The sequence below is a fragment of the Heptranchias perlo genome, chromosome X (genome assembly GCF_035084215.1).
Source record: "Heptranchias perlo isolate sHepPer1 chromosome X, sHepPer1.hap1, whole genome shotgun sequence".
Lineage (NCBI taxonomy): Eukaryota > Metazoa > Chordata > Chondrichthyes > Hexanchiformes > Hexanchidae > Heptranchias > Heptranchias perlo.
Window position 1 is genome coordinate 6,331,721 of NC_090370.1, and position 25,698 is coordinate 6,357,418.

The 25,698-nt window shown below is 42.7% G+C and overlaps 1 protein-coding gene across 2 annotated transcripts in view; it reads right to left on the minus strand.

Annotated features, from left to right (window-relative positions):
- Positions 1-25,698, minus strand: part of LOC137307222 (5'-AMP-activated protein kinase subunit gamma-1) — a 50,587-nt gene that overhangs the window by 10,143 nt on the left and 14,746 nt on the right. The window contains exons 2-8 of one of the 2 annotated variants that reach the window (XM_067976634.1): positions 20,677-20,725; positions 11,170-11,276; positions 8,288-8,369; positions 5,746-5,804; positions 4,824-4,869; positions 2,607-2,661; positions 1,188-1,314 (exon numbers count right to left, since the gene is read on the minus strand). In XM_067976634.1, coding sequence (XP_067832735.1) covers positions 1,188-1,314; positions 2,607-2,661; positions 4,824-4,869; positions 5,746-5,804; positions 8,288-8,369; positions 11,170-11,276; positions 20,677-20,725 — 525 coding nt within the window. The remainder of the gene's footprint in view (positions 1-1,187; positions 1,315-2,606; positions 2,662-4,823; positions 4,870-5,745; positions 5,805-8,287; positions 8,370-11,169; positions 11,277-20,676; positions 20,726-25,698) is intronic. The other variant, XM_067976635.1, reaches the window with a different exon arrangement.

The following is a 25,698-nucleotide window of genomic DNA, read 5'->3' on the forward strand; positions in this document are numbered from 1 at the left end:
TAGTGAACCTTCTCTGAACTGCCTCCAATGCAAGTATGTCCTTCCTTAAATAAGGGCACCAGAACTGTACGCAGTACTCCAGGTGTGGTCTCACCAGCACCCTGTACAGTTGTAGCATGACTTCCCTGCTTTTATACTCCATCCCCCTAGAAATAAAGGCCAATATTCCGTTTCCCTTCCAGATTACCTGCTGCACTTGTATGTTGACTTTTTGTGTTTCATGTACGAGGACACCCAGATCCCTCTGTACCGCAGCATTTTGTAGTATTTCTCCATTCAAATAATATTTTGCTTTTTTATTTTTCCTCCCAAAGTGGATGACTTCACATTTTCCCACATTATATTCCATCTGCCAAATTTTTGCCCATTCGCTTAACCGGTCAATATCCCTTTGCAGACACTTTGTGTCCTCCTCGCAACTTGCTTTTCCACCTATCTTTGTATCAGCAGCAAATTTGGCCACAAGACACTCTGCTCCTTCATCCAAGTCATGGATATATATTATAAATAGTTGAGGCCCCAGCACTGATCCCTGCAGCACCCCATTAGTTACAGATTGCCATTTTGAAAATGACCCTTTCATCCCGAATCATTGTTTTCTGTTGTTTTTCTCCCTTAGCAACAAAGCAAAAGAATTCACCATCTCAGCCACAGCCAACTGAAGTCAATTTAAAAATGCATCGTTTTATCTAAAGCCAAAGGGGGGGAAAAAAATATAGAAATGTTCCTGTTTCAGATGTGATGGAGCTCTGCTTCTGTTGCAATATAAATCCTACGCTCAGGAATTCTCCTGATACAGAATCCCACCTCTTCAGTGTTAGATGAGATTCTGCTCAGTGATATACCCTTCTTGTCTTCAAATAATAGAGAACATCAATGTAGGGACACAATTTCAACTCTGTCACTGAATTTCAAAGACTCGAGGAGCAAATGGATCAGATCTCGGACCTTTACTTCAACGGTACTCAAGAGTGAGCTGTATCAGAGTAACTCTGGACCCCAGTGGCCTAAATTACAATGTTATTCATTCTCTAGAGTCACAGGCTGACAATCAGTTAAGAGAGAGACCAGGACAAAGCTTTTTATGTGCTATTTCTGAATAAAAATAAGTGTGCGCCTGCTTGTGTGGAAGGAATTAATTCACCTCACTTTTGCCTTTGTTCACTTCACTGGTCTGGGATACTTACAAAGAGTTTGAGAAACTTCAGGATGCGCTTGTGTGTAAGGATGTAGAGCGTATTCCCTGTCAACGGATCAACGACTGGAAGACGGTGAATTTTGTTCTTGATCAGTGATGAAACTGCATCGTACAAGCTGCAATATGGAAAGGTTGTGAGGCACAGCTTGGCACACATACTTAACTGTATGACCCACTGGTTCATTTAAGCTCTGAATGGCCTTTTCAACTTTTAAAATATACACTTGTACCAAACTCCAAAGGTATTTCCCATCAATGATTAATAATTCTATCAACTAGAATTAGAACAATGGACAGAAACAAAGGAGCTCTTAAATCACAATATTCTAGTCCCCAAGCAAGTTTGCACCAACTGCTTGCAGCCAAGGCTTGATTGCAACTCTGGAGTGTGCATGCATAGGCTATCAGTAATGCTGAAGCTGCCTCACAGTATAAATGGCAGGCTCAGCAGAAAGCAAACCAGCACACATTACAGAATTGCTCCGTAATATGAACGAGACGATACGGGGGAAGTAGATTACATTACATCCTTTTTTCTCACCATTACTGTAACTGCCTCTCAGTGGCTAAAATTATCAAAGAAAGCCAATCTATACTATTAGAAGTTTGTGTCTAAGAATGCAGAGATGTATGAATGTATAACTCATAAACCAAAAAGGTTAGTCATTGATCCAGGCTCAATCTTCTTTTTAAAAATGACTTTTCCCCCTGCTTTAAATTATTTTTCTTTCTCTCCACCTGTACCTACGGAACTGCCTACAGCCCCCAGCCTCCTCCAACCCAAAGTTTTCCAGTCTCCTTCCCCTCTCCCGCCTCCGGTGTACTTCTCTCCGGCCTCCAGACCCCCACATCCTCCAACCCCTGCTTTCATTTCCCACAGTCATTTTCTCTCAGTTAACAGCCATTAGCATCTTCAGAGTTTGTTCCCTCTCCCAGCTATCTGCCTCACCCTTGGCCCAGGCCTCCAACTCTATTTTAATTATTCTGTTCCACTACTAACCAACCTGTGCCCCCCTCCCCCCATAATTATGAATACTTAAAGGGGTGCGAGAGATAAGAGCAATGGTATTTTTTGAACAGGAAAAATGGTCTCTTTCAGCTCTGTAAATTCCCAAGTTCCTTCAATGAAGAATCATAAAATTCATGTAACATTTCGTTCCTCAACTCCAAAGCAATTATATTATTCCTACTAAATTTTCTGGTGACCAGTGTATGGAAAAAACTGCCACCTGAATTCTTTGTAAGAGGCCATAAAGTACCTCTTGTACCAGAACAATTTATAATCCAGAGTACTCTGACCAAATGAACAACAGACCCCTCAGAAAAGTGAGCAAATAATCACATGGAATTAGCTCGGAGAAATCAAATTACACACACACAGCTACATAAGATTAGGACATTTAGTTACCTGGCATTTGGGGAGATGCTCACCAATGGTTTAAACGAATCTTGCAAGTAAACCTCTGATAACAAGACAGAAGATAGCGACAAAAAAACTCAATGAGTGGCAATACTGAATAAATCACAGGAGATAAGATAACCACTATAAACGGAGCCACTCATAATAATCTTCAGATAGCTAGACCATTTTATGGACAATAATAAAATCCTTCCCTTGACATTCAACAGCATGACAATCACCGAATCCCCCACCATCAACATCCTGGGGTCACCATTGACCAGAAACTTAACTGGACCAGCCATATAAATACTGTGGCTACAAGAGCAGGTCGGAGGCTGGGTATTCTGCAGCGAGTGACTCACCTCCCAACTCCCCAAAGCCTTTCCACCATCAAGGCACAAGTCAGGAGTGTGATGGAATACTCTCCACCTGCCTGGATGAGTGCAGCTCCAACAACACTTGAAGCTCGACACCATCCAGGACAAAGCAGCCTGCTTGATTGGTACCCCATCCACCACCCTAAACATTCACTCCCTTCACCATCGGCGCACCGCGGCTGCAGTGTGTACCATCCACAGGATGCACTGCAGCAACTTGCCAAGGCTTCTTCGACAGTACCTCCCAAACCCACGACCTCTACCACCTAGAAGGACAAGGGCGGCAGGCACATGGGAACAACACCACCTGCACGTTCCCCTCCAAGTCACACACCATCCCAGACTTGGAAATATATCGCCGTTCCTTCATCGTCACTGGGTCAAAATCCTGGAACTCCCTTCTTAACAGCACTGTGGGAGAACCTTCACCACACGGACTGCAGCGGTTCAAGAAGGCAGCCCATCTTCTCAAGGGCAATTAGGGATGAGCAATAAACGCTGGCCTTGCCAGCGACACCCACATCCCACGAACGAATTAAAAAAAATATTTCCAAGCAAACAAATCATATTTAAAAAACAAACGATTTCACTTTCACTATAACTATCTGAACTCAAAACAAATCAATTGTTCAAGTGTAATAAGCTGCATTTCTAAGATCAAAGGATGAAAATTTTAAATTACACACTAATCCAGCATCACAAACAGTTTCTAGCAGGGTCACTGGATACTAATTATTTTCCTCCCTACCTGGATATAGAGGCCAATTGTATGTAGCACCTCTACTGCTGCCTGGCTGAGATTGGCTAACTCAGCACAGATCAGGGCTGGCATCTGGGACCTTATCAATCTGTAAAGTGCCTTTATCCACTGAGCCATTGGGAGAGCAACCCCCACCCCACCTTTTATGTATTACTAGTGTAATCCTGTTGGTCAGCGAGAGTTTTATCTTCCCAGTTTGGGAGGGGAGGGACAGAGAAGAGCAAATGCACTCCTAATTCCATAGTACAGGTAAGTAGCAATCGGCAGTTCTAGCTAACATGTTCTTTAAAGGGGTATTTACCGTACTAAATTCTACAATCCAAAGAAAGAGTGATTCTGTTACTAAATCAGTGGTGCGGAGAACAGAATTGCAAAAATGCTTATAATGCCTTTAAATAGTAGATTAATGTTTGATAATGCAAGGCCACACACCTAAAGTACAATCTTGCCATCAGGACCCCCTTTTAAATAAATAAATCAGAATTCTAATTAACTTTAACATATTATTGTTTTCTACTTCCAGCTCCGTAGGATCATGGAGCCAAATTAATGCAGCGCAGTTGATATGACCAAGAAAAACCCACAATCACTGAACATCCTAGGTTAACAGCTGCATCCATGGAGGAAGTTTGCTAACTGGAGGGGTCATCAGCAAATGTGTACATTAAAAAAAAGTTTAAACCGTTTAATTTTTCAGGATTTTCATTCTTTAAATGTATCCTTCAATAACTAGAGACCTAAAACGAGGATCAGCAAAGTATAAAGCAGTAGAATGATCTCCTAAGCAGGAGACAAACAACTGCAGACAACAAAAGCCTCTTTAAAGGATTTAACCAGAAAGAGGTTTATGTTTATTACTAAGTCCAAAATCCTTTTGGCAAAGTAAATTTAGCAATCCTATTTCAAGGCCAAACAACAGGACCCCACAATTCTGCACCACTCTTCCCCCTTCAGTGATGTGCAGATTGTAGGACTCAACCCTCTCCCCTTCCCTACGACTTCCATATTATAATTCACCCCTCCCTCCCCTCCATAACTGCCAAATTCTATGACTCAACCCTCAATCCCTTCATGATCTTACTTTACCTCTCCACGTTTCTATTTTGTGTTCCTCCAATTCGTAGATCTGAACCTGTGTGGAAGGAAAAAACATTTGAAATTAGCCACAATCCCCAGAAATCAATTGGTAAATTGTTGTTGTACCACCAGATTAGTTATCTCTCCCCACGCTTCTTCCATAGGTCCCCCCACCCCCCCAAACTCCACTTTAACACAACGCAACCTGTAGGCTTCTTCACACGGAGTACTTCAACAATCAAATCGGAGGCTCATTTAATGCAGGCCAGTCTCCTCTTGGCTTTCTCCCCCTTCCCCGAGGAGACGTAGCACACCTAAAAAATTAACTACTTAATACAATGGTACACAGACTAGAAGATTCCAGGTCGGATGCCGATCTGTGCCAAGGTACTTGATCTTAGTCAGACCAGTTGTAAGGCAGCTACAATTAACCTGTGCCCTCACCCCAGAGCTAAGTGGGTATAGTTGGGGGAGAAAGGGGGGAAATTAGTCAAGTTTTCCACTCCTAAATCAGTAAAGATCGACACCTGGTGAAAAGTACATATGTAGACATCAAGTGAGAACAGGTTCAGGCTTAGCTGTGATGCCTTCTGTGGTGGAATAAGCCTGTTGACACTCACCATCAAGGCTCACACATTAAGAACGACCATGTGGATGAGGCATCAGTGGGTGGCCAGTGCTCCGCATCCCAACATGGGTCACTTTCAGGGCAGGAGGGGACAAAACGGGGAAAAACTGGGCTACGTCTGTATAGTAGTGCAGCTGATAATATATATCTTCACTGAGATAAAGTGACAAAGCAGCCTTGTGACTCAAGCCTAGCATCAGCTGATTGATTCTAAGTAAGCTTTTGATTTCCATTCTTAATACCACAGTATTTAAGATTAATTGCAACCCCAGCATACACACAAAGCAAACATATTGGACGTACCAGTGGCGACTTGTAGTATCTGTGTAAAATATTAATGAAATCTGTGATTGTGAGCATGCCTGCAACAGAACAAAAGACCACAGTCAAAACGATGAAGACTACTTTTGTTGATTGCATATTATTAAATTTGCATGCATTACATTATAATAGCACGACTTCTTGGTTAAATGTGCATGCAGTGTCTTGCATAGTACTGTGGATGAACTTGACAGTGAACCAGTTTGTTTCCATTAGGTTTTTCAGTTGATGACCCAACCAATAAATAAACTATGACCCAGCTGACTCAGTGACTGTGCACAACCCCTCAAGCCTGTCTTCAACCCCTAATGACACATCTTTGATGTGGTGAACCACCTTTTAAATCCATTAGCTTCTCCAAGGAATGCAATTCTTATAGAACACCAGGTCTTGTTGCTTTTATTCTGCACTTTTGGGATCTTTGTGAGTGCGGATCAAAACACAAAGCGTGCTATATGAAACGGCAAGTACACAGTTATGTTGTCAGCAAAGTCACCTGAAAAATGTGTTGCAGGACAAAGTCAGCCAGTGCAAAACGCTGCCAAAAAAAACAAGCTTTTAATGCGTAAAAAAAAAGTTGTTCTGCTGTGGCACCATTCACATTTTAACAATTGAAGAGAGTTCACTATCTTGGCCTCTTTTCAATCATAAATTTGTGCCAGCATCAAGCAACGCTTCACTTCATGCATGCGTTTGAGCACACAGCAGAAAGCTCGGACTTCTGCACGTTTGCAACAAGCAAATGGGCACTGGAAGCATGGCTCCCCACTTCTATTGAAAATAGATCCAATATTGCTTTCAATAGTGCAGTATAAAAGTGGCACTAAAAACCTGCCTTCACAGCCCATCTGTCCATGGGAATGGACAGCGCTGCCACCTGGCAAGCCTCACACTCTCCAGGAACTCTATATAGCTGGAATGCAGGAAATCAGCTATCTCAGCACAGACAAAGTTTAAACCTGGGACTCTCCTGACCTACTTGCTGAGCCATCTGGGAAGCAAAAATGAAAGCTTAGCATAGCACACCCTGATTTATGAATCTGCCATTCGTGAGTCACTTCCTGACACAGCACAAGCCAGAAACGGTGCAGCAACTCAAATACAATCCTCAGTGCACACTGTGCCAGCAAGCAGGTCAAGGATGACAACATCTGGCAAGGTGTTGCAGGGTGGAAAAATCATTGTAATAGTGACATTGGTATCCAGGCATGCAATTATGAAGCCACTGACTTCAATCTAAGTTCATGGTGTCTCATTGTGACCAGTCTTAACTTTGTTGGCTGTCCTTGTAATTATTGTGCAAAATTATTTGCCCCACCCAATATAAACACTGAACTTGAAGAAAGTACAAGGTTCCTGTCAAATGTTCAATAAAATGTGCCTTTTCTCTCATCAATCTCCAGCTCAAATTCCATGATTTTCTAATCAGAAACTCCTAGTTTTGCACAATTTTCCACTTGGTTGATTTATTTCAATATAATAACTTTTTTAAATCAGAAGTGTGTACCAGTGCAAAAAATATACTATAGTAAATTTTTCTGTAATTTAACATCAAAAATAACCAATTATACTGTGATGTCCTACGTCTTCCCAGCACGATTTAATAAAGACACTTTAAATTTAGATTCAATTTTCCATCCATTGAGTTTACAAAGAAAAGCAATATAATCATGGGTATTATATACATAGAATTACATAGATTTTTCAGCACAGAAACAGGTCACTCGGTCCATGCCGATGCTTATGTATATGTTTATACAATTTACGAGTACAAGTACATCACTATATGTTTTGTTTATTTTCTTTAAGGAGAATAAATGCGCATTTTCTGCAGTTACTTTTGTCACAGGATACATAGAGGAAAAAACAATGGCAGATTTAGGGTTGTTGGTATGGTTGTGTGCATGTTAGGAACTCATGCTAGGGTTCCATATAATTGGATGAATATCAAAAGGTGTGTCTACCCGCAGGGTAGGGTTACTGCCCTTTAAGGGGCTCCAGGCTGGGACCGGGACGTGGGAAACGTTGTTAGTTTGTAGTCCCGGTCTGACCTTTGAAGGTAGCTTGGGTATGAACGGTGGGTGCCCAACTCATGGAGGTTGCCAGAAAAGGGCTACAGCTTGCCTGGTAACTCTCGAGTTCCAGGTGGTGGGCATACACTATCACCTCTGACTGGCATCTATCCCACAGATGTTTCACCCACATGCTTGCTGTGAGAAGGGAAGTGCTTTGCCATAACCGGAGAATCATTCTTCTTGCAGCTAGCAGTGACAGTCGTGCCAGCTTGCATAATGCAGGTGGGGATCATTTGCCAGTAGGCAGGTCCAGAAGTTATAGGTGAGGGTCTGTAGCAATTTTGAGGCCCATCAATTTCGAACCAGCACTGCAATTACTACATAATCCATTATTTCTATTAGTTGGTTACTATGATATTAATAGAGTTTCATTTTTAATGATTTCCACAGTAAAGCTTTCTAAGAATTACTTTTTTTTAAAAAAATACTGCAGCATCAAAGAGACTCACCCACAAAGCTTTGTGTTTTGCTATCCCAGAGTGGAGCAGCACGGACTCCATTTGAAACCAGAGCAAAGAAAGCCTTCTTCACCTGAAGGAGAACAGAAAGAAAGTGAGGACCTCAGATTCAGATAGCCATGAAGATTACAGTTCTGTGGTATGGCACAGGGATTGAGAATCCAATCCTTTCCAATGGGATCTGGATTTAAATCCAGCCCAGATTGATAATCTCTCTCTACCTGACAGCTGGAAGTAAAAGATGTTTGGACAATCTTAACTCAGTCGTAAATGCGCATGAATCCACAGCTCTGTATCTTACTGTCCCAAGGTGAGGCAACAAGTAGCCAGATTAGAAATTTAATAGATGGTGCAGGTATCCTTAAATGCGTGACCCAGAAAGTAATTGTAGAAAATCCTCAGGTAGAACTATTGCAGTATACACACTAGTGCAATTTGTTTACTAGGAGTCAATAATTTGGTACTAAGTTTCCCCTAATAGTTAGCTTTACTCAAGGAGACCACAAGCATGCCTGCTGGGGGGAAATAGAAATGTCACATTAACACAGCGGGAGAGGGGTGCTCTGAAATTAGATGTTGGGGTTAAAACACATTTTTGGTGTAGAGGGAGCTCTAATCTGCATCTAACCTTAACCCTAAGTTGAGGGTTTAATGTGAGTGTTGAATTCAAAATGGAAGAAAACTTTCCATTTCTAGCACCAATCTTCCTCATTCACAGGACAAATTATGAACTTCACCCATGGCTGTGTGGGTAAAAGTGCCATCAGGGGCAGTCTTCAGCCATACAAAGGTGACCCCTACTGAAAAGTGCTCATATTTGACTATCAGGTGAGAACAGGATTGGGTTTAGTGGTGATACCTTCCAACACTCTTTGTTGAGGCTCACACATGAAGAATGTCCACATTTTTCTACATTAACAATTGTGAATAGGAAGCCCTGTACAATGCAGAAAAGTGCCCTCTTTTGAAATGTACATCTAATCTACAATGACATACAATCCTGACATTTGCAATCCAGGGGTAAAATCAAAATATGCTGAAATACACCACTTGTTAAAAATGTAATTTGGGCTGCTCTTGGTGTTTCAGAGTCATGTAGACCAAGGAGGTCCCAGGTTTGATACCTTGTCTGTATAGAGTTAGCTAAATTCAGCTGGGGCAACCGTGTGAGTACTCAACGGGACACAGCATCCCCAAGATGAGGGGAAGGGGCCAAAAAAGTCAGGTAAGGTTATCCAATGACCCTTGCTTAAAGTGCATGTGTGTAGATGTTGGGCAAGCACAGGATCAAGCGTGACTGTGATGCTATTCACAGTCGAATAGCATGCCAATGTTCATGGTCTAAGTTCACATATAAAGAAGGGAATGGGAATTTGGACGGTATACAGGAGGGCTGCAACATACCCAAGCAAGAGTCACTGGCTTCAGGAGTAGAGAATTATTCATGAAGGAGCTAGGAAATATCACATTATTTAAAAGATTATTCCAATAGTTAATATAATCCCATAACGAGAAGAATAGCTCATTGGATGAAATGTAATTATTTCCTCCACATTCCTTCATAAGTCCACATGAACATTCTATCAACTTAGACCCTTGGCCAGTTAAAGAGGAATTTTATCGCAACATTGCCTACCCTTAACACCAGAGATTAAGATCAAAAGGGTGATTAGCTGATTTTTTTTTTTGACATATTAACCATGAACATTTGAGCCTACATAGGACCAACAGGCCAAGTACTGTCAAACTTTTCAACTCCCTTTAACTCCAATTTTACTTGCTCTGTACATTGAGCAGAAGGCAAGTATCAAACTGAAGTGTTTAACATGCGTAAAAGGGGAAAATTAGGGTATGGATGCAAAGTCTAACATGAAAACAGCCGTTATTAAACCTCTTCCCAACACACTTCGAATTTTATTGCATGTGATTTTATCCCCTTCAGATCTCTCAACCATTTCACCAGCTGAGCGGGCAGGCAGTTTACATGCTCCCACGCCTTTGCCTATCTTGAGTCTGCCTTGAAGAGATGCTTCCAACCATCCTGGGTAAATGATCCTCCAACTTGTTTATTTATCTGTGGGACATTACTACACTTGGTAGCTTTGATCTTTTGGGGGCAATACTGGGCTTTAAATAATATAAGTGACAGAGTCCAATGTCCTGTGTCAGTTTGGCTCAGTAGACAGTGCTCTCATCTTTCAGTCAGAAGGTTATAAGTTCAAGCCCTACTTGCATGCGTAACTTAGGCTCGGGGCATCCAATCTGCAGCCAGTGGGCCACATGCAGCCCCCAAACCCTGGCAATCTGGCCAAGATCTGTTAGTATCAGCAACTTGATGCATATGAATACTAATCAGAATATTGATTTAAACTTATATGTGGCCCAGAAACACCATGGTATGCACCCATGTGGCTCGCAAAGGTTTGGGTGCCTCGAATTTGGCTGATGCTCCAGTGCAGCCCTGAAAGGGTGCTGCATTGTTCGGGTGCTGTCCACTGGATAACTTGTTAAAGCAAGGCCTTGTCTGCATGTTCCATTGGTTCAGATGGGTGCTAGAGATCCCATGGCACTATTCAATGAGCAGGAAGTTCTTCTGCTGTCCTGCCCTCAACCAACACCATCAAAAACAGATCAACTGGTCATTCATCTTATTGCTGTTTGTGGGATCAAATGGTTTGCCTACTTCAAGGTAATACATTGTATGTAAAGCACTTTGAATATTTCTGAGACTGTGTAAGGCACTATATAAATGTAAGTCTTTCTTTTTTAAATATATTGGCACTCCAAGCTTGGGCTAATGTATATGCAAAGGCTCCATCTAGGATGGAATAGCTGCAATGGTTCTACACAAGTAAAACTTCAATCCACATTACCTGTAGAGAAGTATCAAAGACCACAAGTTTGGAGCTGGTGGGAACAAGATCATAGCATCTGTGTGACTTCATAAAGCGGGTGTAGACCTCATTGTTGGAGTCATTCACTGCAATTAAACAAAAAGAGTCCATGTTCCTAAGGTTACATTACTTCTTTCAGATGCAAGGCAGTGGAGCACAGGACTGGTTAGAAACTTATCCATCACAACCGTTGGTGCAGTGCAAGCAAACTATAACAAACGGCCCCTGCAACATGCCCCAGTTATAGTTCATATTTTAAATTAATTTCTCTCTTCTCTGCCTCAGAATATTTTAGATTATCTGCCCCTGCCCAACATTCCCTGGTTCAGAGAGTGAATAGATAATCTGCTTCCAGGCTTCTGCCAATGACACTCTTGACCTAGCCATCAGCAAGTGTATACTAGGGTGACTCCCCCATAGATTTCCATTCTATCCTTCCCCCTTGAACAGCACTTAACTTACAGTCTGACTATCCTGGAATTGTCATTGACAATTGTGGGTGTGAATCTGTGCCATAACAATGAAGGGCATAATGTTTTGGAGTATTATCATGCCAGTCACAAAAGGGTTTACATAACATTTGGTGCTTTATCTTTTTCCTCTCCCTGCCAGATCTACTGATTGGTTTCCCTCCCTCTCAACCTGACAGCTCCTTCTTCTTTGACAACACATTAAAATTAAGAAGTGAAGAAAATGAACATTTGAAGGGAAAGAAATGGAGAAACACCATGAGAATCCATACTGTATCGACAGCCTGGTGTCCTAATAAGCTGTAAGGAATCTTACAAAAAAAATTGTTGGACTATAACCTGGTGTTGTAAGATTCCTGACATTTGTCCACCCCAGTCCATCACCGGCATCTCCACATCATCCTAATAAGCTGTACAGGTCAGAAGGTCCCAGATTCGATTCTTGGTCTGTGCTGAGTTAGTCAGTCTCAGCCAGGACAGCAGTACGGAGTGCTACAATTAGTCTCAGTGTCCCTGGACTAGGGAAGGAAAACAAATCAGAGTGCCTACTCCTGGTCACTGTTTACTGCTGGAAAGTGTGCAGGTGCGGACAATGGGCGAGAATAGAATTGGGCTTGGTTGTAATTTAGGACTCCGTGCCTTCAGAAGTGGGGGGGGAAAAAAAAAAAGTGTTTTAAAAAAATACTGCACCCAACTAGCCATCTTCTATATTAACACTATGGTTATTGTAGAAATATAATTTTTAAGCTTGAGTGGGTCAGAAAATCTGAATAAAGGCAAACTAGAACCACCACAAATCTGAGTGATATGGCCTGTAGTGGTACCATATCATCATAGAAAATGTGTCTGAAGGCAGTGAAACAAATCATTGATTGTGGCCGCAGAAACAATTTGAATGGATTAGTTTAGATGTCTCATTCATTTAGCATTGCTAGAATGGTATGGTTTTGTTCAGTGTCCATTTGACACAAAACTACTGCAAACGTTTAAACAGTGAGCACAATCTGACATGTGTACAGTTCCATGAAAATAGTAGGTCACTAACATTACCTCATCAGCTGGACAATATGAGGTATAAAAACGTCATCTGCAACAGGATTCCCATGACTATAATACAAGTGCTAGCCAATTGAGCAATCCCCATCCTAAAATTTACACGGTAACCTATACATAAGAAATAGGTCACCGTGTAAATTTTAGGATGGGTATTTTTTTCCACATCGTTCACCTGAGGAAGGAGGTAGCCTCCGAAAGCTTGTGAATTTAAAATAAAATTGCTGGACTATAACTTGGTGTTGTAAAATTGTTAACCCCAGTCCATCACCGGCATCTCCACATTAAGAAATTGGAGCAGGAGTAGGCCATATGGCCTCTCGAGCCTGCTTCGCCATTCAATAAGATCATGGCTGATCTTCAACCTCAACTCTACTTTCCCACCCGATCCCCATATCCCTTGATTCCCCTAGAGTCCAAAAATCTATCTATCTCAGTCTTGAATATACTCAATGACTGAGCATCCACAGCCCTCTGGGGTGGAGAATTCCAAAGATTCACAACCCTCTGTATGAATAAATTCCTCATCTCAGTCTTAAATGGCCGACCCATATCCTGAGACTATGCCCCCTAGTTCCAGACTCTCCAGCCAGGGGAAACAGCCTTTCAGCATCTAACTTGTCAAGCCCTCAGAATATGTTTCAATGAGATCACCTCTCGTTCTTCTAAACTCCAGAGAGTATAGGCCCATTCTGCTCAATCTACATACAACGCAGTTTACAGTATACAAAATAAGATGTATATTTTTCAAACCTGAAAAAGTCCTTCAGAACTCAATTATTAAAAAATGTTATTTTCTGAGCGCGCTTTTGCTGGGTGTACAGTAATTCAATTTTAACTAAACAGGAATTTAATACAGCTTTAAAAATTAGTAGTTTTTTTAATGCTAAAAGTATATCTTAAATATTTTCTACCATTTCCGATTCCTTTCCGCAAGTTTCCAATTCTGACTATAATATCACAAAGACAAGGATAGGAGAGGTCATTTGGCCCATTTAGCTTATCCTTCCATAGAAACTTCCACAGCATCTAACTGCCTCTTGAATGACTCGAGTTTTTGTCTTCATATCCTACTAAGAAACCTTTCCAGGTATTTTCACTTTGTGAATGACAGTTTCCTGGCATCAGTCCTGAACTTGTCTTTTACTAGTTTCTACCCATGTCCCCTTGTCCTGGAGTCATAGTTTAATGTGAAATAGTGTGCAGGATTAACCTTTTCTAGTCCACTTAGTTTCTTATATTCCTTTATAAGGTCTTCTCTCATTTTCCTCCTTTCAAGGTTGAAGGGCCAGGATTTTCTAACCTTTGCTCATAATTCAGTTCTAACACCAAGGAGCAACCTCATGGCCTCTCTCTACACAGCTCCCAGGTCTTTGAGTGTTTCCTTTGTGCCTCAGTGATACGAGCTGAATACCATATTCAAGGTGCGGTCTGACCAGAGCACTGTACAGCTTCAGTATGATGGCTCCAGACTTATACTCCACTGATTTGCCGATACAACTCAGCTTTATTTGATTTGTTTATTGCTGCTATGTGATGACTGAACATGGTCAGTGTTGGGTCCACAATCACTCTCATTACTCTTATGTCCCTCACTTTCAATCTGTGTGTAGCACCTTGCATTTATCGGTTTTGATTTTCTTCTGCCGACTTGCAAGTAATGTCTAGGTCCTTCTGAAGTTCCTCGGCTGCCTGATCAGACTCTGCTGTCCCACCTACTTCAGTTTATCTGCGAATAAAACCAACTTTTATTGCATTTCTAAATCCAGGTCATTCAGCTAGAACTTTGGTGTATGTGGTACCATGGTATGGGATGTCCTGTATCTGCAATGCATCCAACAGTATAAATGCATTCAACGTCAGAGGGTTCTGTTGTGTGGGCAGAGTAATGCTGAGCGCAATGACCAGTCGGCTGTGCTCCACAACATGCGTGAAGACAATAGGTTTCTGAAAGATACGTTCCAGAAGGTGGTCACCCACTTCCTCCCCCCACCTCACAGAAAGAGTGAAGTGGGGGGTGGGGGTGGAAAGAATTGGGTGACCACCTGCAGGAGAAGGGTGAGACAGGCAGAACCAGTACAAGAAAACCCTGGTCTTGTTCTATAGGTATACAGTTCTTGATACCAAGATGAGGACAAGTACAGGGAAGGGTAATCATTACTAACACCACAGCACAGTGGAGCAAGAGATTACCCATGGGGAAAGTACCAGTCAAAACAAGTTAGAGTGGGGTTTTCAATAATTAGGAGGATAGACAGCCCGATTTGCATCTGCGGCCAGGAGTCCTGAATGCTGCGTTAGCTCATTTGTACTAGAAAAGAGACAAAATACAGCAGGTAGAAGAACCTCTGAAAAGGGAGGAAAACAGCCAGAAGTTGTGGTTCACGTTGGAGCTAATGATATAAGAAAGAGTAGGAAGGATGTCTTGCAGAGAGAGTTTGAGGAGTTATGTTGTAAACCAAAGTACAAGGTCTTGAGGGTTATCAGCTTGACTCAGTTGGTTAATTCTTGCCTCTGAGGCAGAAAGTTGTGGATTCAACTCCACTTCTGGACTTGAGCACATAATCTAGTACTGAGGAAGTGCTGCACTGGCGGAGGTGCTGTCTTTTGGACGAGACATCAAATTGAGGCCTCGTCTGCCTGTGCCCATTCCATGGCACCATTAGAAGAACTGTAGGGAGTTTGCCCGGGTCCTCATTCAACACCACCACCACCAAAAAAAAAAAATTAACTGGTCGTTTATTTCATTTGCTGCTTGCGGGAACTGCCGTGCACAAAATTGACTGCCGCATTTGCGTACATAAGTGGCTGCATTTTAAAAGCAATTAATTGACTGCGAAGCACTTCCAGACATCCTGAGGACACGACGAGGCGTTATATAAATGCAAGTCCTTTCTTAATAATTTCAGGACTATTCTCTGTGCAATAAGCTGGACCAGTTAAACGGAAACAGATTAGATGCATCAATGCACAGTTCGAAAGATGACATAGAAGTGAGGGTTTTAGATTCTAGGGCATTAGGAAAATTCATGGGCAGGGGAAGCTCTTCAGGTGGGACATACTTCACCTAAAACCAGACTGGTAGCAATGTCTTTGCAAAGAGGATAAATAGTGTATTGGGCAAGAATTTAAACTAGTAAGGAGGGATAAACAAAACAGACCAAAAGAAATGAATTGCAGGAAGTTCAAATAAAGAAAGGAGAAAAGAAATGTTGTGAAAGACAGGCTTAACCAACTAAGGTGTATATGTATGAAGGCCAAAGGCATTCACAATAAGATGTCTGAACTTGAGGCTGTTGTGGCAATTGGGAATTATGATGCAACATAATCTCAGAAATATGGTTAATTCCTAATGAGGAAGATAAGATGGAGGAGCTCTTATATGCCAGGGACACCTGGGAAGTAAAGGAAGTAGACCCATTGACAGGGGTCAGCATTCTAATGGAAGTATGGAGTGTGAAGGGCACAAGGATATTTCTAGGGGTTTGCTATAGACCACGGGGTCAAAATAAACAGGTTAGATTACTATAAGAGATAAGGAAGTTATGTAAAAACAGTAAGATCATTCGAATGGGAGATTTTAATTAACCTAATGTAAACTAGGAACTCAATGCATTAGGGGTGCCATGAAAAGGTATTCACATCTCAACCCAGGAATGGCAAGTGTACCAGGGAGCATAACAGGAGTGGAAGTAGTGGCACCCCAGGTGATCAAATTTGACACGACCTGGGAAACAGCAATACTCTAAGCTAATAGGCAATTATACAATTTCAAGGCAATGAGGGATGACTTTGACGTCACTTGCACGATTATCCTAGAGAGGCTTAAAGGGTGCAAAAGTAATAAATCCTCAGGAACAGGCCTGGAATGAAATCTACAAAGTGTCGACATTCATCAAGAAAGAGAGGGTTCATTGGATTGGAAATAAACCAATGTGATACCCACTTTCAAGAAAGGCGATAGAGGAACCCAGGTATCCACAGATCCATTAGTCTTGCATCAATGACTAGTGAAATAATGGAACTGATTAGGAACAAACCTGAGCATCATCTATATAAAAATAATCTAGTAAACGGCAGTCAACATTGCTTCAGCTTTCAGAAGGGGCAGATCCTGCCTGTCCAAACTTTAAGGAAGTGACATCCACTAGACGTTGAAAAGTCCTGAGATACAGTGCAGGGGTGTCCAGTGACCCTAGCCCGAGCAATCCAGTCCACGAAGCCCAGATAGCTCAGTCCTATTTGCGCTTAGTTCTTGTCTGTTGGTTTTTTCTGTTTGAATTTTGTGGGCACGGAGGTTTAGAAAGGGCTGTGCTTAGCGCTGTTGCCTCATTGGTGAATCAATCCTAAACCAGAACGCCGAGATCTGTTAGTACCAGCAATTCGAGATATATGCAAATTCATGGGCACATGGGTTTAAACTTTATTTGGAGCCCAAGGCTCTGTGGCACATACCTATGCTGCCCATGAAGTCAAAAAGCTTCCATACCCAATATTGTATACCTAGGCTTCCAGAAATTCTTTGATAAAGTTCCACATGAAAAACTGCCACACAAACTTAAGGCAGTAGACGTCCTAATTAGCAGTGTGATGTCAGGCTGGGGAAATGTACTGAGTGATGGCCCCCAGAGATTGGTGCTGGGACTTCTACTGTTTCTGATCTACAAACATGACTTGGATTCCGAAACACAGATGGTACCAAATAATTGAGGGAGCCTCTGATGAAGCAGCCAAGGAGCTACAGAAGAACAGAGACAACTGCATGTGTACGGAATCATGACAGATTAAATTCAATATGGATACAAGTGCAAAGTCTTACACAATGGAAAATGTACTTAATATGTTGGTGAACTAGATAGAGGAGAGGCCAAAAGCGATCTGGGAATTATAGTCTCAACACTGATCACATCCAGTCATTGCAAAGCAGCAATCAACAAAGCAAGCACAATGCCGAGTTATATTGGCAAATCAGTAGAGTATAAGTCTAGGGCCATCATGCTGAAGCTGCACAGTGCTCTAGTCAGGCCGCACCTTGAATACTGTGTTCAATTTTGGTCACCAAGGCACAAGAGAAATACCCAAGCCTGGAAAAGGTGAAGAGAAGGACCACAAGGCTAATTCCTGGTTTCGGGGGACTGAGTTATGAGGGTAGGCTAAAACAATTTGGATACCTCAGCCTTGAAAGGAGGTGACAATTGTAAACAATTTTACAACACCAAGTTATAGTCCAACAATTTTATTTTAAAATTCACAAGCTTTCGGAGGCTTCCTCCTTCCTCAGGTGAATGTCAAGAAATCCTCGAACCTCTCGCATTTATAAATCACAGAACAATACCTGGTGATTACAGATAGTCTTTTCAACTGCCCGTTGCCAAGGCAACCAAAGTGTTCAGACAGATAGGTGTTCCCTACAGGGCCACCGAATATACAAACGGCCAGAACAAAAAAAACACTAAAAAGAGGCAGAAACATAGAAACATCCGGAAGGAAAAGACAGCAATTGACCTGTTATATTAAAAACAGTTAACTTTTGTTCGCTGGTGGGGTTACGTGTAGCGTGACATGAACCCAAGATCCCGGTTGAGGCCGTCCTCATGGGTGCAGAACTTGGCTATCAATTTCTGCTCGACGATTTTGCGTTGTCGTGTGTCTCGAAGGCCGCCTTGGAGTACGCTTACCCGAAGGTCGGTGGCTGAATGTCCTTGACTGCTGAAGTGTTCCCCGACTGGGAGGGAACCCTCCTGTCTGGCGATTGTTGCGCGGTGTCCGTTCATCCGTTGTCGTAGCGTCTGCATGGTCTCGCCAATGTACCATGCTCCGGGGCATCCTTTCCTGCAACGTATGAGGTAGGCAACGTTGGCCGAGTCACAGGAGTATGAACCATGTACCTGGTGGGTGGTGTCCTCTCGTGTGATGGTGGTATCCGTGTCGATGATCTGGCATGTCTTGCAGAGGTTACCGTGGCAGGGTTGTGTGGTGTCGTGGACGCTGTTCTCCTGAAAGCTGGGTAATTTGCTGCAAACGATGGTCTATTTGAGGTTGGGTGGCTGTTTAAAGGCGAGTAGTGGAGGTGTGGGGATGGCCATAGCGAGGTGTTCGTCATCATTGATGACATGTTGAAGGCTGTGGAGAACATGGTGTAGTTTCTCCGCTCCGGGGAAGTACTGGACGACGAAGGGTACTCTGTTGGTTGCGTCCCGTGTTAGTCTTCTGAGGAGGTCTATGCGATTTTTCGCTGTGGCCCGTCGGAACTGTCTATCGATGAGTCGAGCGTCATATCCCGTTCTTACTAGGGCGTCTTTCAGCATCTGTAAGTGTCCATCGCGTTCCTCCTCGTCTGAGCAGTACTTCCCCGGAGCGGAGAAACTATGCCATGTTCTCCGCAGCCTTCAACATGTCATCAATGACGACGAACACCTCGCTATGGCCATCCCCACACCTCCACTACTCGCCTTCAAACAGCCACCCAACCTCAAACAGACCATCGTTCGCAGCAAATTACCCAGCTTGCAGGAGAACAGCGTCCACGACACCACACAACCCTACTACGGTAACCTCTGCAAGACATGCCAGATCATCGACACAGATACCACCATCACACGAGAGGACACCACCCACCAGGTACATGGTTCATACTCCTGTGACTTGGCCAACGTTGTCTACCTCATACGTTGCAGGAAAGGATGCCCCAAACATTGGTACATTGGCGAGACCATGCAGACGCTGCGACAACGGATGAACGGACACCGCGCAACAATCGCCAGACAGGAGGGTTCCCTCCCAGTCGGGGAACACTTCAGCAGTCAAGGACATTCAGCCACCGACCTTCGGGTAAGCGTACTCCAAGGCGGCCTTCGAGACACACGACAACGCAAAATCGTCGAGCAGAAATTGATAGCCAAGTTCCGCACCCATGAGGACGGCCTCAACCGGAATCTTGGGTTCATGTCACGCTACACGTAACCCCACCAGCGAACAAAAGTTAACTGTTTTTAATATAACGGGTCAATTGCTGTCTTTTCCTTCCGGATGTTTCTGCCTCTTTTTTTTTGTGTTTTTTTTTGTTCTGGCTGTTTGTATATTCGGTGGCCCTGTAGGGAACACCTATCTGTCTGAACACTTTGGTTGCCTTGGCAACGGGCAGTTGAAAAGACTATCTGTAATCACCAGGTATTGTTCTGTGATTTATAAATGCGAGAGGTTCGAGAATTTCTTGACATTCACCTGAGGAAGGAGGAAGCCTCCGAAAGCTTGTGAATTTTAAAATAAAATTGTTGGACTATAACTTGGTGTTGTAAAATTGTTTACAATTGTCAACCCCAGTCCATCACCGGCATCTCCACATCTTGAAAGGAGGTGAATGACAGGAGACCTTATAGAGGTACGCAAGATACAAAGTGGGAGAGAAAAGAATAATCCTGAGCAGTATTTCAAGTTAAACCATAACTGCAGGACAAGAGGACATAAGTACAAACTGGCAAGTGCAGGGCTGATGTCAGGAAGCACTTCTACACAAAAAGAGATCAAATACCTGGAATGGCCTCTGGGTTGGGCAACAGAGGCAAAAACTCTGGAGTCATTCAAGGAGCAGTTAGATGCTGTGGAACGATTAGCTAAATGGGCTGAATGGCCTCCCTCATCTGTAATGATCTTTGTGATCTAGACCGGACACAGTGGAGGCCCAGCACCAATCCCTGAGGCACTCCACTCAATACATCTCCCCAGCTCAGCATCACTCTCTTAACTAATGCCCACCGCTTCCTCTTTCAGCCAATTTCATATCTACCTCCAAGTTTTACTAGGATACCCACTGCCTTAAGCTGGCATAGAAAAAAAAATGGACACATCATTTTATTTTTTTTTAAAATATAGCTAGTCTGCTAGTCAGTGCTGAAAGGGCTGTGTTTCCAACATGGAGTGTAAGGAAACCTTAGAACAAAATGGCTTTAAATGAATGATGTACCATCTCCAGCAGAATTCAATTTCTCCAAGTCTTCGAGGACAGCAATAGCCTGTGGGTAAAGGAAAGAAACAATGAAACTGTACAACGAATAATTAAAAAACCACCAATCTGTCAGAAATCTGAACATTTTAAAGGGCAATGATATCTTCCTAGAGTTTTGACAACTCATTATTGGGATAACCAAGGATTCAGGAATGGCTACATAAACACCCATCTGGGCACAAATGCCCCATGTGTCAATTACAAACTGAGCCACAAAATTCCCCCATCCGTTTCAACCGGTACAGAGGGTGAATCACCATCTGTTTTACAAGGTACAATGCCTGATTGGAAAATCTTCCCACCGCAGGTCTTCATGCCTAATGATTTTTGCGATGCTAGAAGTAAGAGCAGGGTAGGATCCAAAGCGGTCACGAGCAGAGGGTGCGCCGCACTGCTCTCATTGGATCAGTCTGACCAGTTAGGGAGAGAACCTTTTTAATTACCAAGGCTGTAAGCAACTCCAGCCTGCAATAAATAGACTTGCGCAGGCAGAGCGATAGCAAGTAAGGGCGAGGAAAGGAAAGAAGTGGTGCTTTGTGCTGCAAGTCCTCAAGTTGCCGCGACTTACAGTGGAACATAGATTTGAAGTGCATTCCCAGAAACTCAAATGTCTGGCCAGGGATATTAACTAAGATTGAAACACTAGAACAGAAACTGAAAGTAGAATGGGAAAAGCAATCTGAGTATTCAAAAGACAGCACAGCAAGGATATCAAGTGTCTCCACAGAGCTGGTTTTCACTCTAAGGAGCCAAGACACAATCATAGACACAAAAACAAGATTTGATATCTTTCACTTATGAATCATAAGTCAACATTAAGCAACTAATTGCAGGAAAGAGTTACTAATGAAACAAAAACAAAATGCTGGAAATAAACAAGCGAGTCAGTTACTATGAAATGCATCAGAAGCACATCCTTGCAACCATCATTTACTGAGCCAAGTACAGAAATAGAAGTGTTACAATGATGCACAGCAACACCAGTTTTGCCACTAGGTTTACATGAGCTGCTTTTATATTGATCTTCAGCCGCTGATAATTAGGTGAAAGTAAAACTGATGGATTTGGTTAGCTTGGCGGCCTGGAATTTATGCCTTGTGTTCTTAGCGCCTGCTGATCTAATTACAGCCTGCAGAAGCGCTGCAGCACGATTTCTGTGAACTTTAAAGATATACCATTGCGGATGTCACATCATGATATCATGTACACATCTGCCTTGATGACGTAATGGGCTGCCGCCATGATGCAATTACATTGCACACGTGCAATGGCCAATTGGCAACTAGTGCTCTGTACAGCCGCTTCCTTTGGGATGCACTTTGTCACAGGTTCACAAGACGACTGGCAGCGTGCGTGCAGTATGAACTCGGGAGAAGGTCTGATCTGTAGTCGCCCTTTAAAGTATGCTAGCACATCTCCACTGGTGTTGCCCTTGGTAGGTCAGAGGATACAGTGTTATATAACGATAGGAAAGTTATACTAAGTAACACGCAATGTAATGTATAATGCCAGACATCAAATGAGGGTTTCACATCTTCAGAGTGCAGTGGAAAGAAAAAGAAACTGGAAACTGGACAAACAAATGAAGTAAAAAAAATGATTAAATACTGACCCAATTTTATTACAAAATAGCAAATAAGCTGTGCCATGTACACATGCTAGATGCCAGATCATTTTTCTGATTGGTAATAGTACACTATTGGAAAAATTGTACTTAAGCCAATACACTAAATATACAAAGCTCTTAATTCACAACCTTAAATTGCTCCCAATAACAGACCTGAAGAGCCCCTCCAGCCTATTCCACCATTCAATTAGATCATGGCTGATCTGTATTTTAACTCTATCTACCCGCCTTGGTTTCGTAACCCTTAATACCCCTGCCTAACAAAAATATAGCAACCTCAACTTTGAAATGTTCAATTGACCCCCAGCCTTAACAGCTTTTTCTTTTGTGGGGGGGGGGGGGCAGGGCAGAAGGAGTTCCAGATTTCCACTACTAGTACTTCACCCTCGTGTTATATATAGCTCAAAATAGCCTCTAAAAAACTTCTGAGTGTTTTAACAGTTCAAGTGGACATAGGAGAGAAGTTTTACATATCCACCTTTATCGAAATCCTAGCAAAGAACATGTGGTTATGTGGAAATTGCACAAACCCACCATTCATGAACTCCCACTGACAATAAACGTGTATGGGTCATTATTTAAAAACAACGCTCCAAATGAGCAGAGCGCCTGTGGCTCATCAAATCAAACTTTAGAACTGGAAGACATGGGGTGTTGGTGGGGGGGGGGGGGGGAAGACATGGGGTGTTGGGGGGGGGGGGGGGGGGGGGGGGGGAAAGAGAAACGTTCCAAGAAAACCCGAGAAATCATGCTCCAAAGCAGAGACAGACAGTTCAGGGAGGGGGAACGCTCCATTAGAATTAGATGCAACAGAAGTTATTCAAACTCAAAAAACGATTTGCAACAATTGGTGCAAGGGTGCGGAGAGGGTAGGTGGAGGTTAGAGGAGATAAGATCCGAATATCTAATGAGACAAGGATCAGCGATGGGAAGCAGAATCCTCGGTACACTACTCTCAAGTGGAACAAATTTCAATTGCAGATGAAGTCGGCGATAACCACAAATGTAAGTAGCAATTTCCTCCCATTAACTGAACTTTATTTGATGGCCCTTTTCTACTATAGGGTACGAGCCATATTGCTGCAGAATTGATTCCAGCCTGGCAGAACTTTGAATCAAATACTCAGGAAGAGAAGAGACCTCTGTGCTCCAGAATCAGGTTAGGACCCAACACTGGAGTTATACTGTCATTTTGGTGTCACGGCGAAGCATCAACATAAAACTGGCAGTATAACTGTATCCTTTCAGGCGTAAGTGTGGTCACAGGAAAAATCCCCAGCTTAGAGAGAGTTAGGAATTGTATTGGTGAGCAGCATCAGGCGCTGTACAGTTCAAACCATAGAGCTTCATTTATAGTGTCTTTTTAATTCAGATTCTGGGAATCCAGCATCCATAAGACAGCTCCCATTGTTTGCGCTATTAAATCTGGTTTCTGTATACTGCCACAACACGCATAGACGCCAAAAAATTGAATCCGCAACTTACCCACAGAAAACTGATTTAACAGCCTAAAACTCGGGAACTGGCTCTTGGAATCTGAATTGAAAGAATGGTATTAAAAATAGCTAATATTTCCAAACATTTGGCTAATTCAATTGGTAGATTAGCAGCTGTCACAAGGTCACAGCTTGAAGCACTAAACTCCCAGCACCCAGCCTACATTCTCAGCATTCCCTCACAAGAATTATACAAAGACCTTCTTGACATCATCCAACTAAGCTGGACTTGTTTTTGAAGCATTTATCATCCAGAAATACTTTTCAAATTGAATTCAGACATTATGTTGACTTTTGGAAAAAGGAGTGTTAGTTTAATAAGAATAAGAGCTGCCTGGTGTCACACTCAGCTTTATAGGAAGGTCCCAAGGTTTGATTCCCAGTCTGTGCTGAGTTAGCTGATTTCAGCCAGGGCAGCAGCAATACAATTGGGTTCAGGGCCCTTGCCCCAAGGAGGAGGGAAAACAAAATCAGCCAGGGCTCTGGCTGTTGATTGCTACCCAGTGACTCCTGCCGGAAAGTGTGTGCATGTGAATGTCAGATAAGAACAGAATTGGGCTTGGCCGTGACTCTCCCATATTTGAATAAACCAAAACTGACTATTCTCACAGGAGGTCATACCTCCTCATAAGTCCAGAGAGAGAAGAAAACTAAGAGGAGAAGGGGGGGATCAAACTTAGAATGCATTACAGTCCCCACCACTTTTAGGGGGCACGTTGTATTACCACGATTTGCCCACTATACATGGTGGGCAGTAAAACCAAAAAGATAACCAACATATTTTTAAAAAACAGGAAATCTCACTTAGTAACCGCCTCTCCTAATTGTTAGTAGTTGCATCCACAATCTCATCACAGTGGTAATCGCATTTTAACCAGGTGCGAACAGCTGACTGAAGTTGAAGACCCAACTTAGCCTGAAATCAGCACAGCCTTTTAAATCAGTAAGTACAGGGTAAGCACTCAATGAACTGCCTGAAATAGTTGGCACGCTTAATACATTATAAGGGGGGCCTTTATAACGGTCTCTTACGGTGATGGCAAATGGGTAGCACCATTTGCCCGATATGGGCAGCTGCCCATGCTAAGAGTGGACAGTGTAAGTGAGAGTAACACAAGAGTATTTCCATCCACCGCAGCATTCTTCCTAATGACAAACAGAACTGGCACTTTGACCGGGTCAGGAACCGTGTGCACAGCAACAGCAGCTGGTGATGCTGGCAATAAATTGTAGTGCATGGGAAAACGTAATTTAAGCCATAAAACATCCCCAATGTGAAAGATCAAAAGCTAGAAATATTCAAATGCCTTTGCAGTCTCTGTAGATTGGGTTGGGGAGTGCTGATAGGATAAGTCAACAAAATACAATACAAATAAAAACCTTATGCACAACATCTGTCCATTCACTTTCTACCACTGCGAATGTCTGGTCAAGCTGAAATAGAAAGGATGTTTCTTTCTCCAATTAATGGCATTACTGAAAACTACAGTTTCAAGTTTGACTCACAATGATGCAAGCAATGCTGGATTTCTGCAGCAGATACATAATATGAATACATATTAGATTTAAATGCTACATTTCAAATAGTCATTCATTTCAATATGTCATATCAAAACTCCAAAACTGGCCAATATGTAATGGAAATGTATCAGGATTTTATGAAGCATCATCAAGCTGCAAGCAAAGAATCAGTGCAGTGGATGAAAAACTGTGCTTTCACCTCAGAGACCCAGCTTCCAATCCAGCCCAGGCTGATGGGATGGAATCTCTCTCTCTGCTGGTTACAAAGGTCTTCAACTAAATGAACTGGAGAGCAGTACCAATCCAGTTCCCAATAGCTGCGAACCCACAGCACAC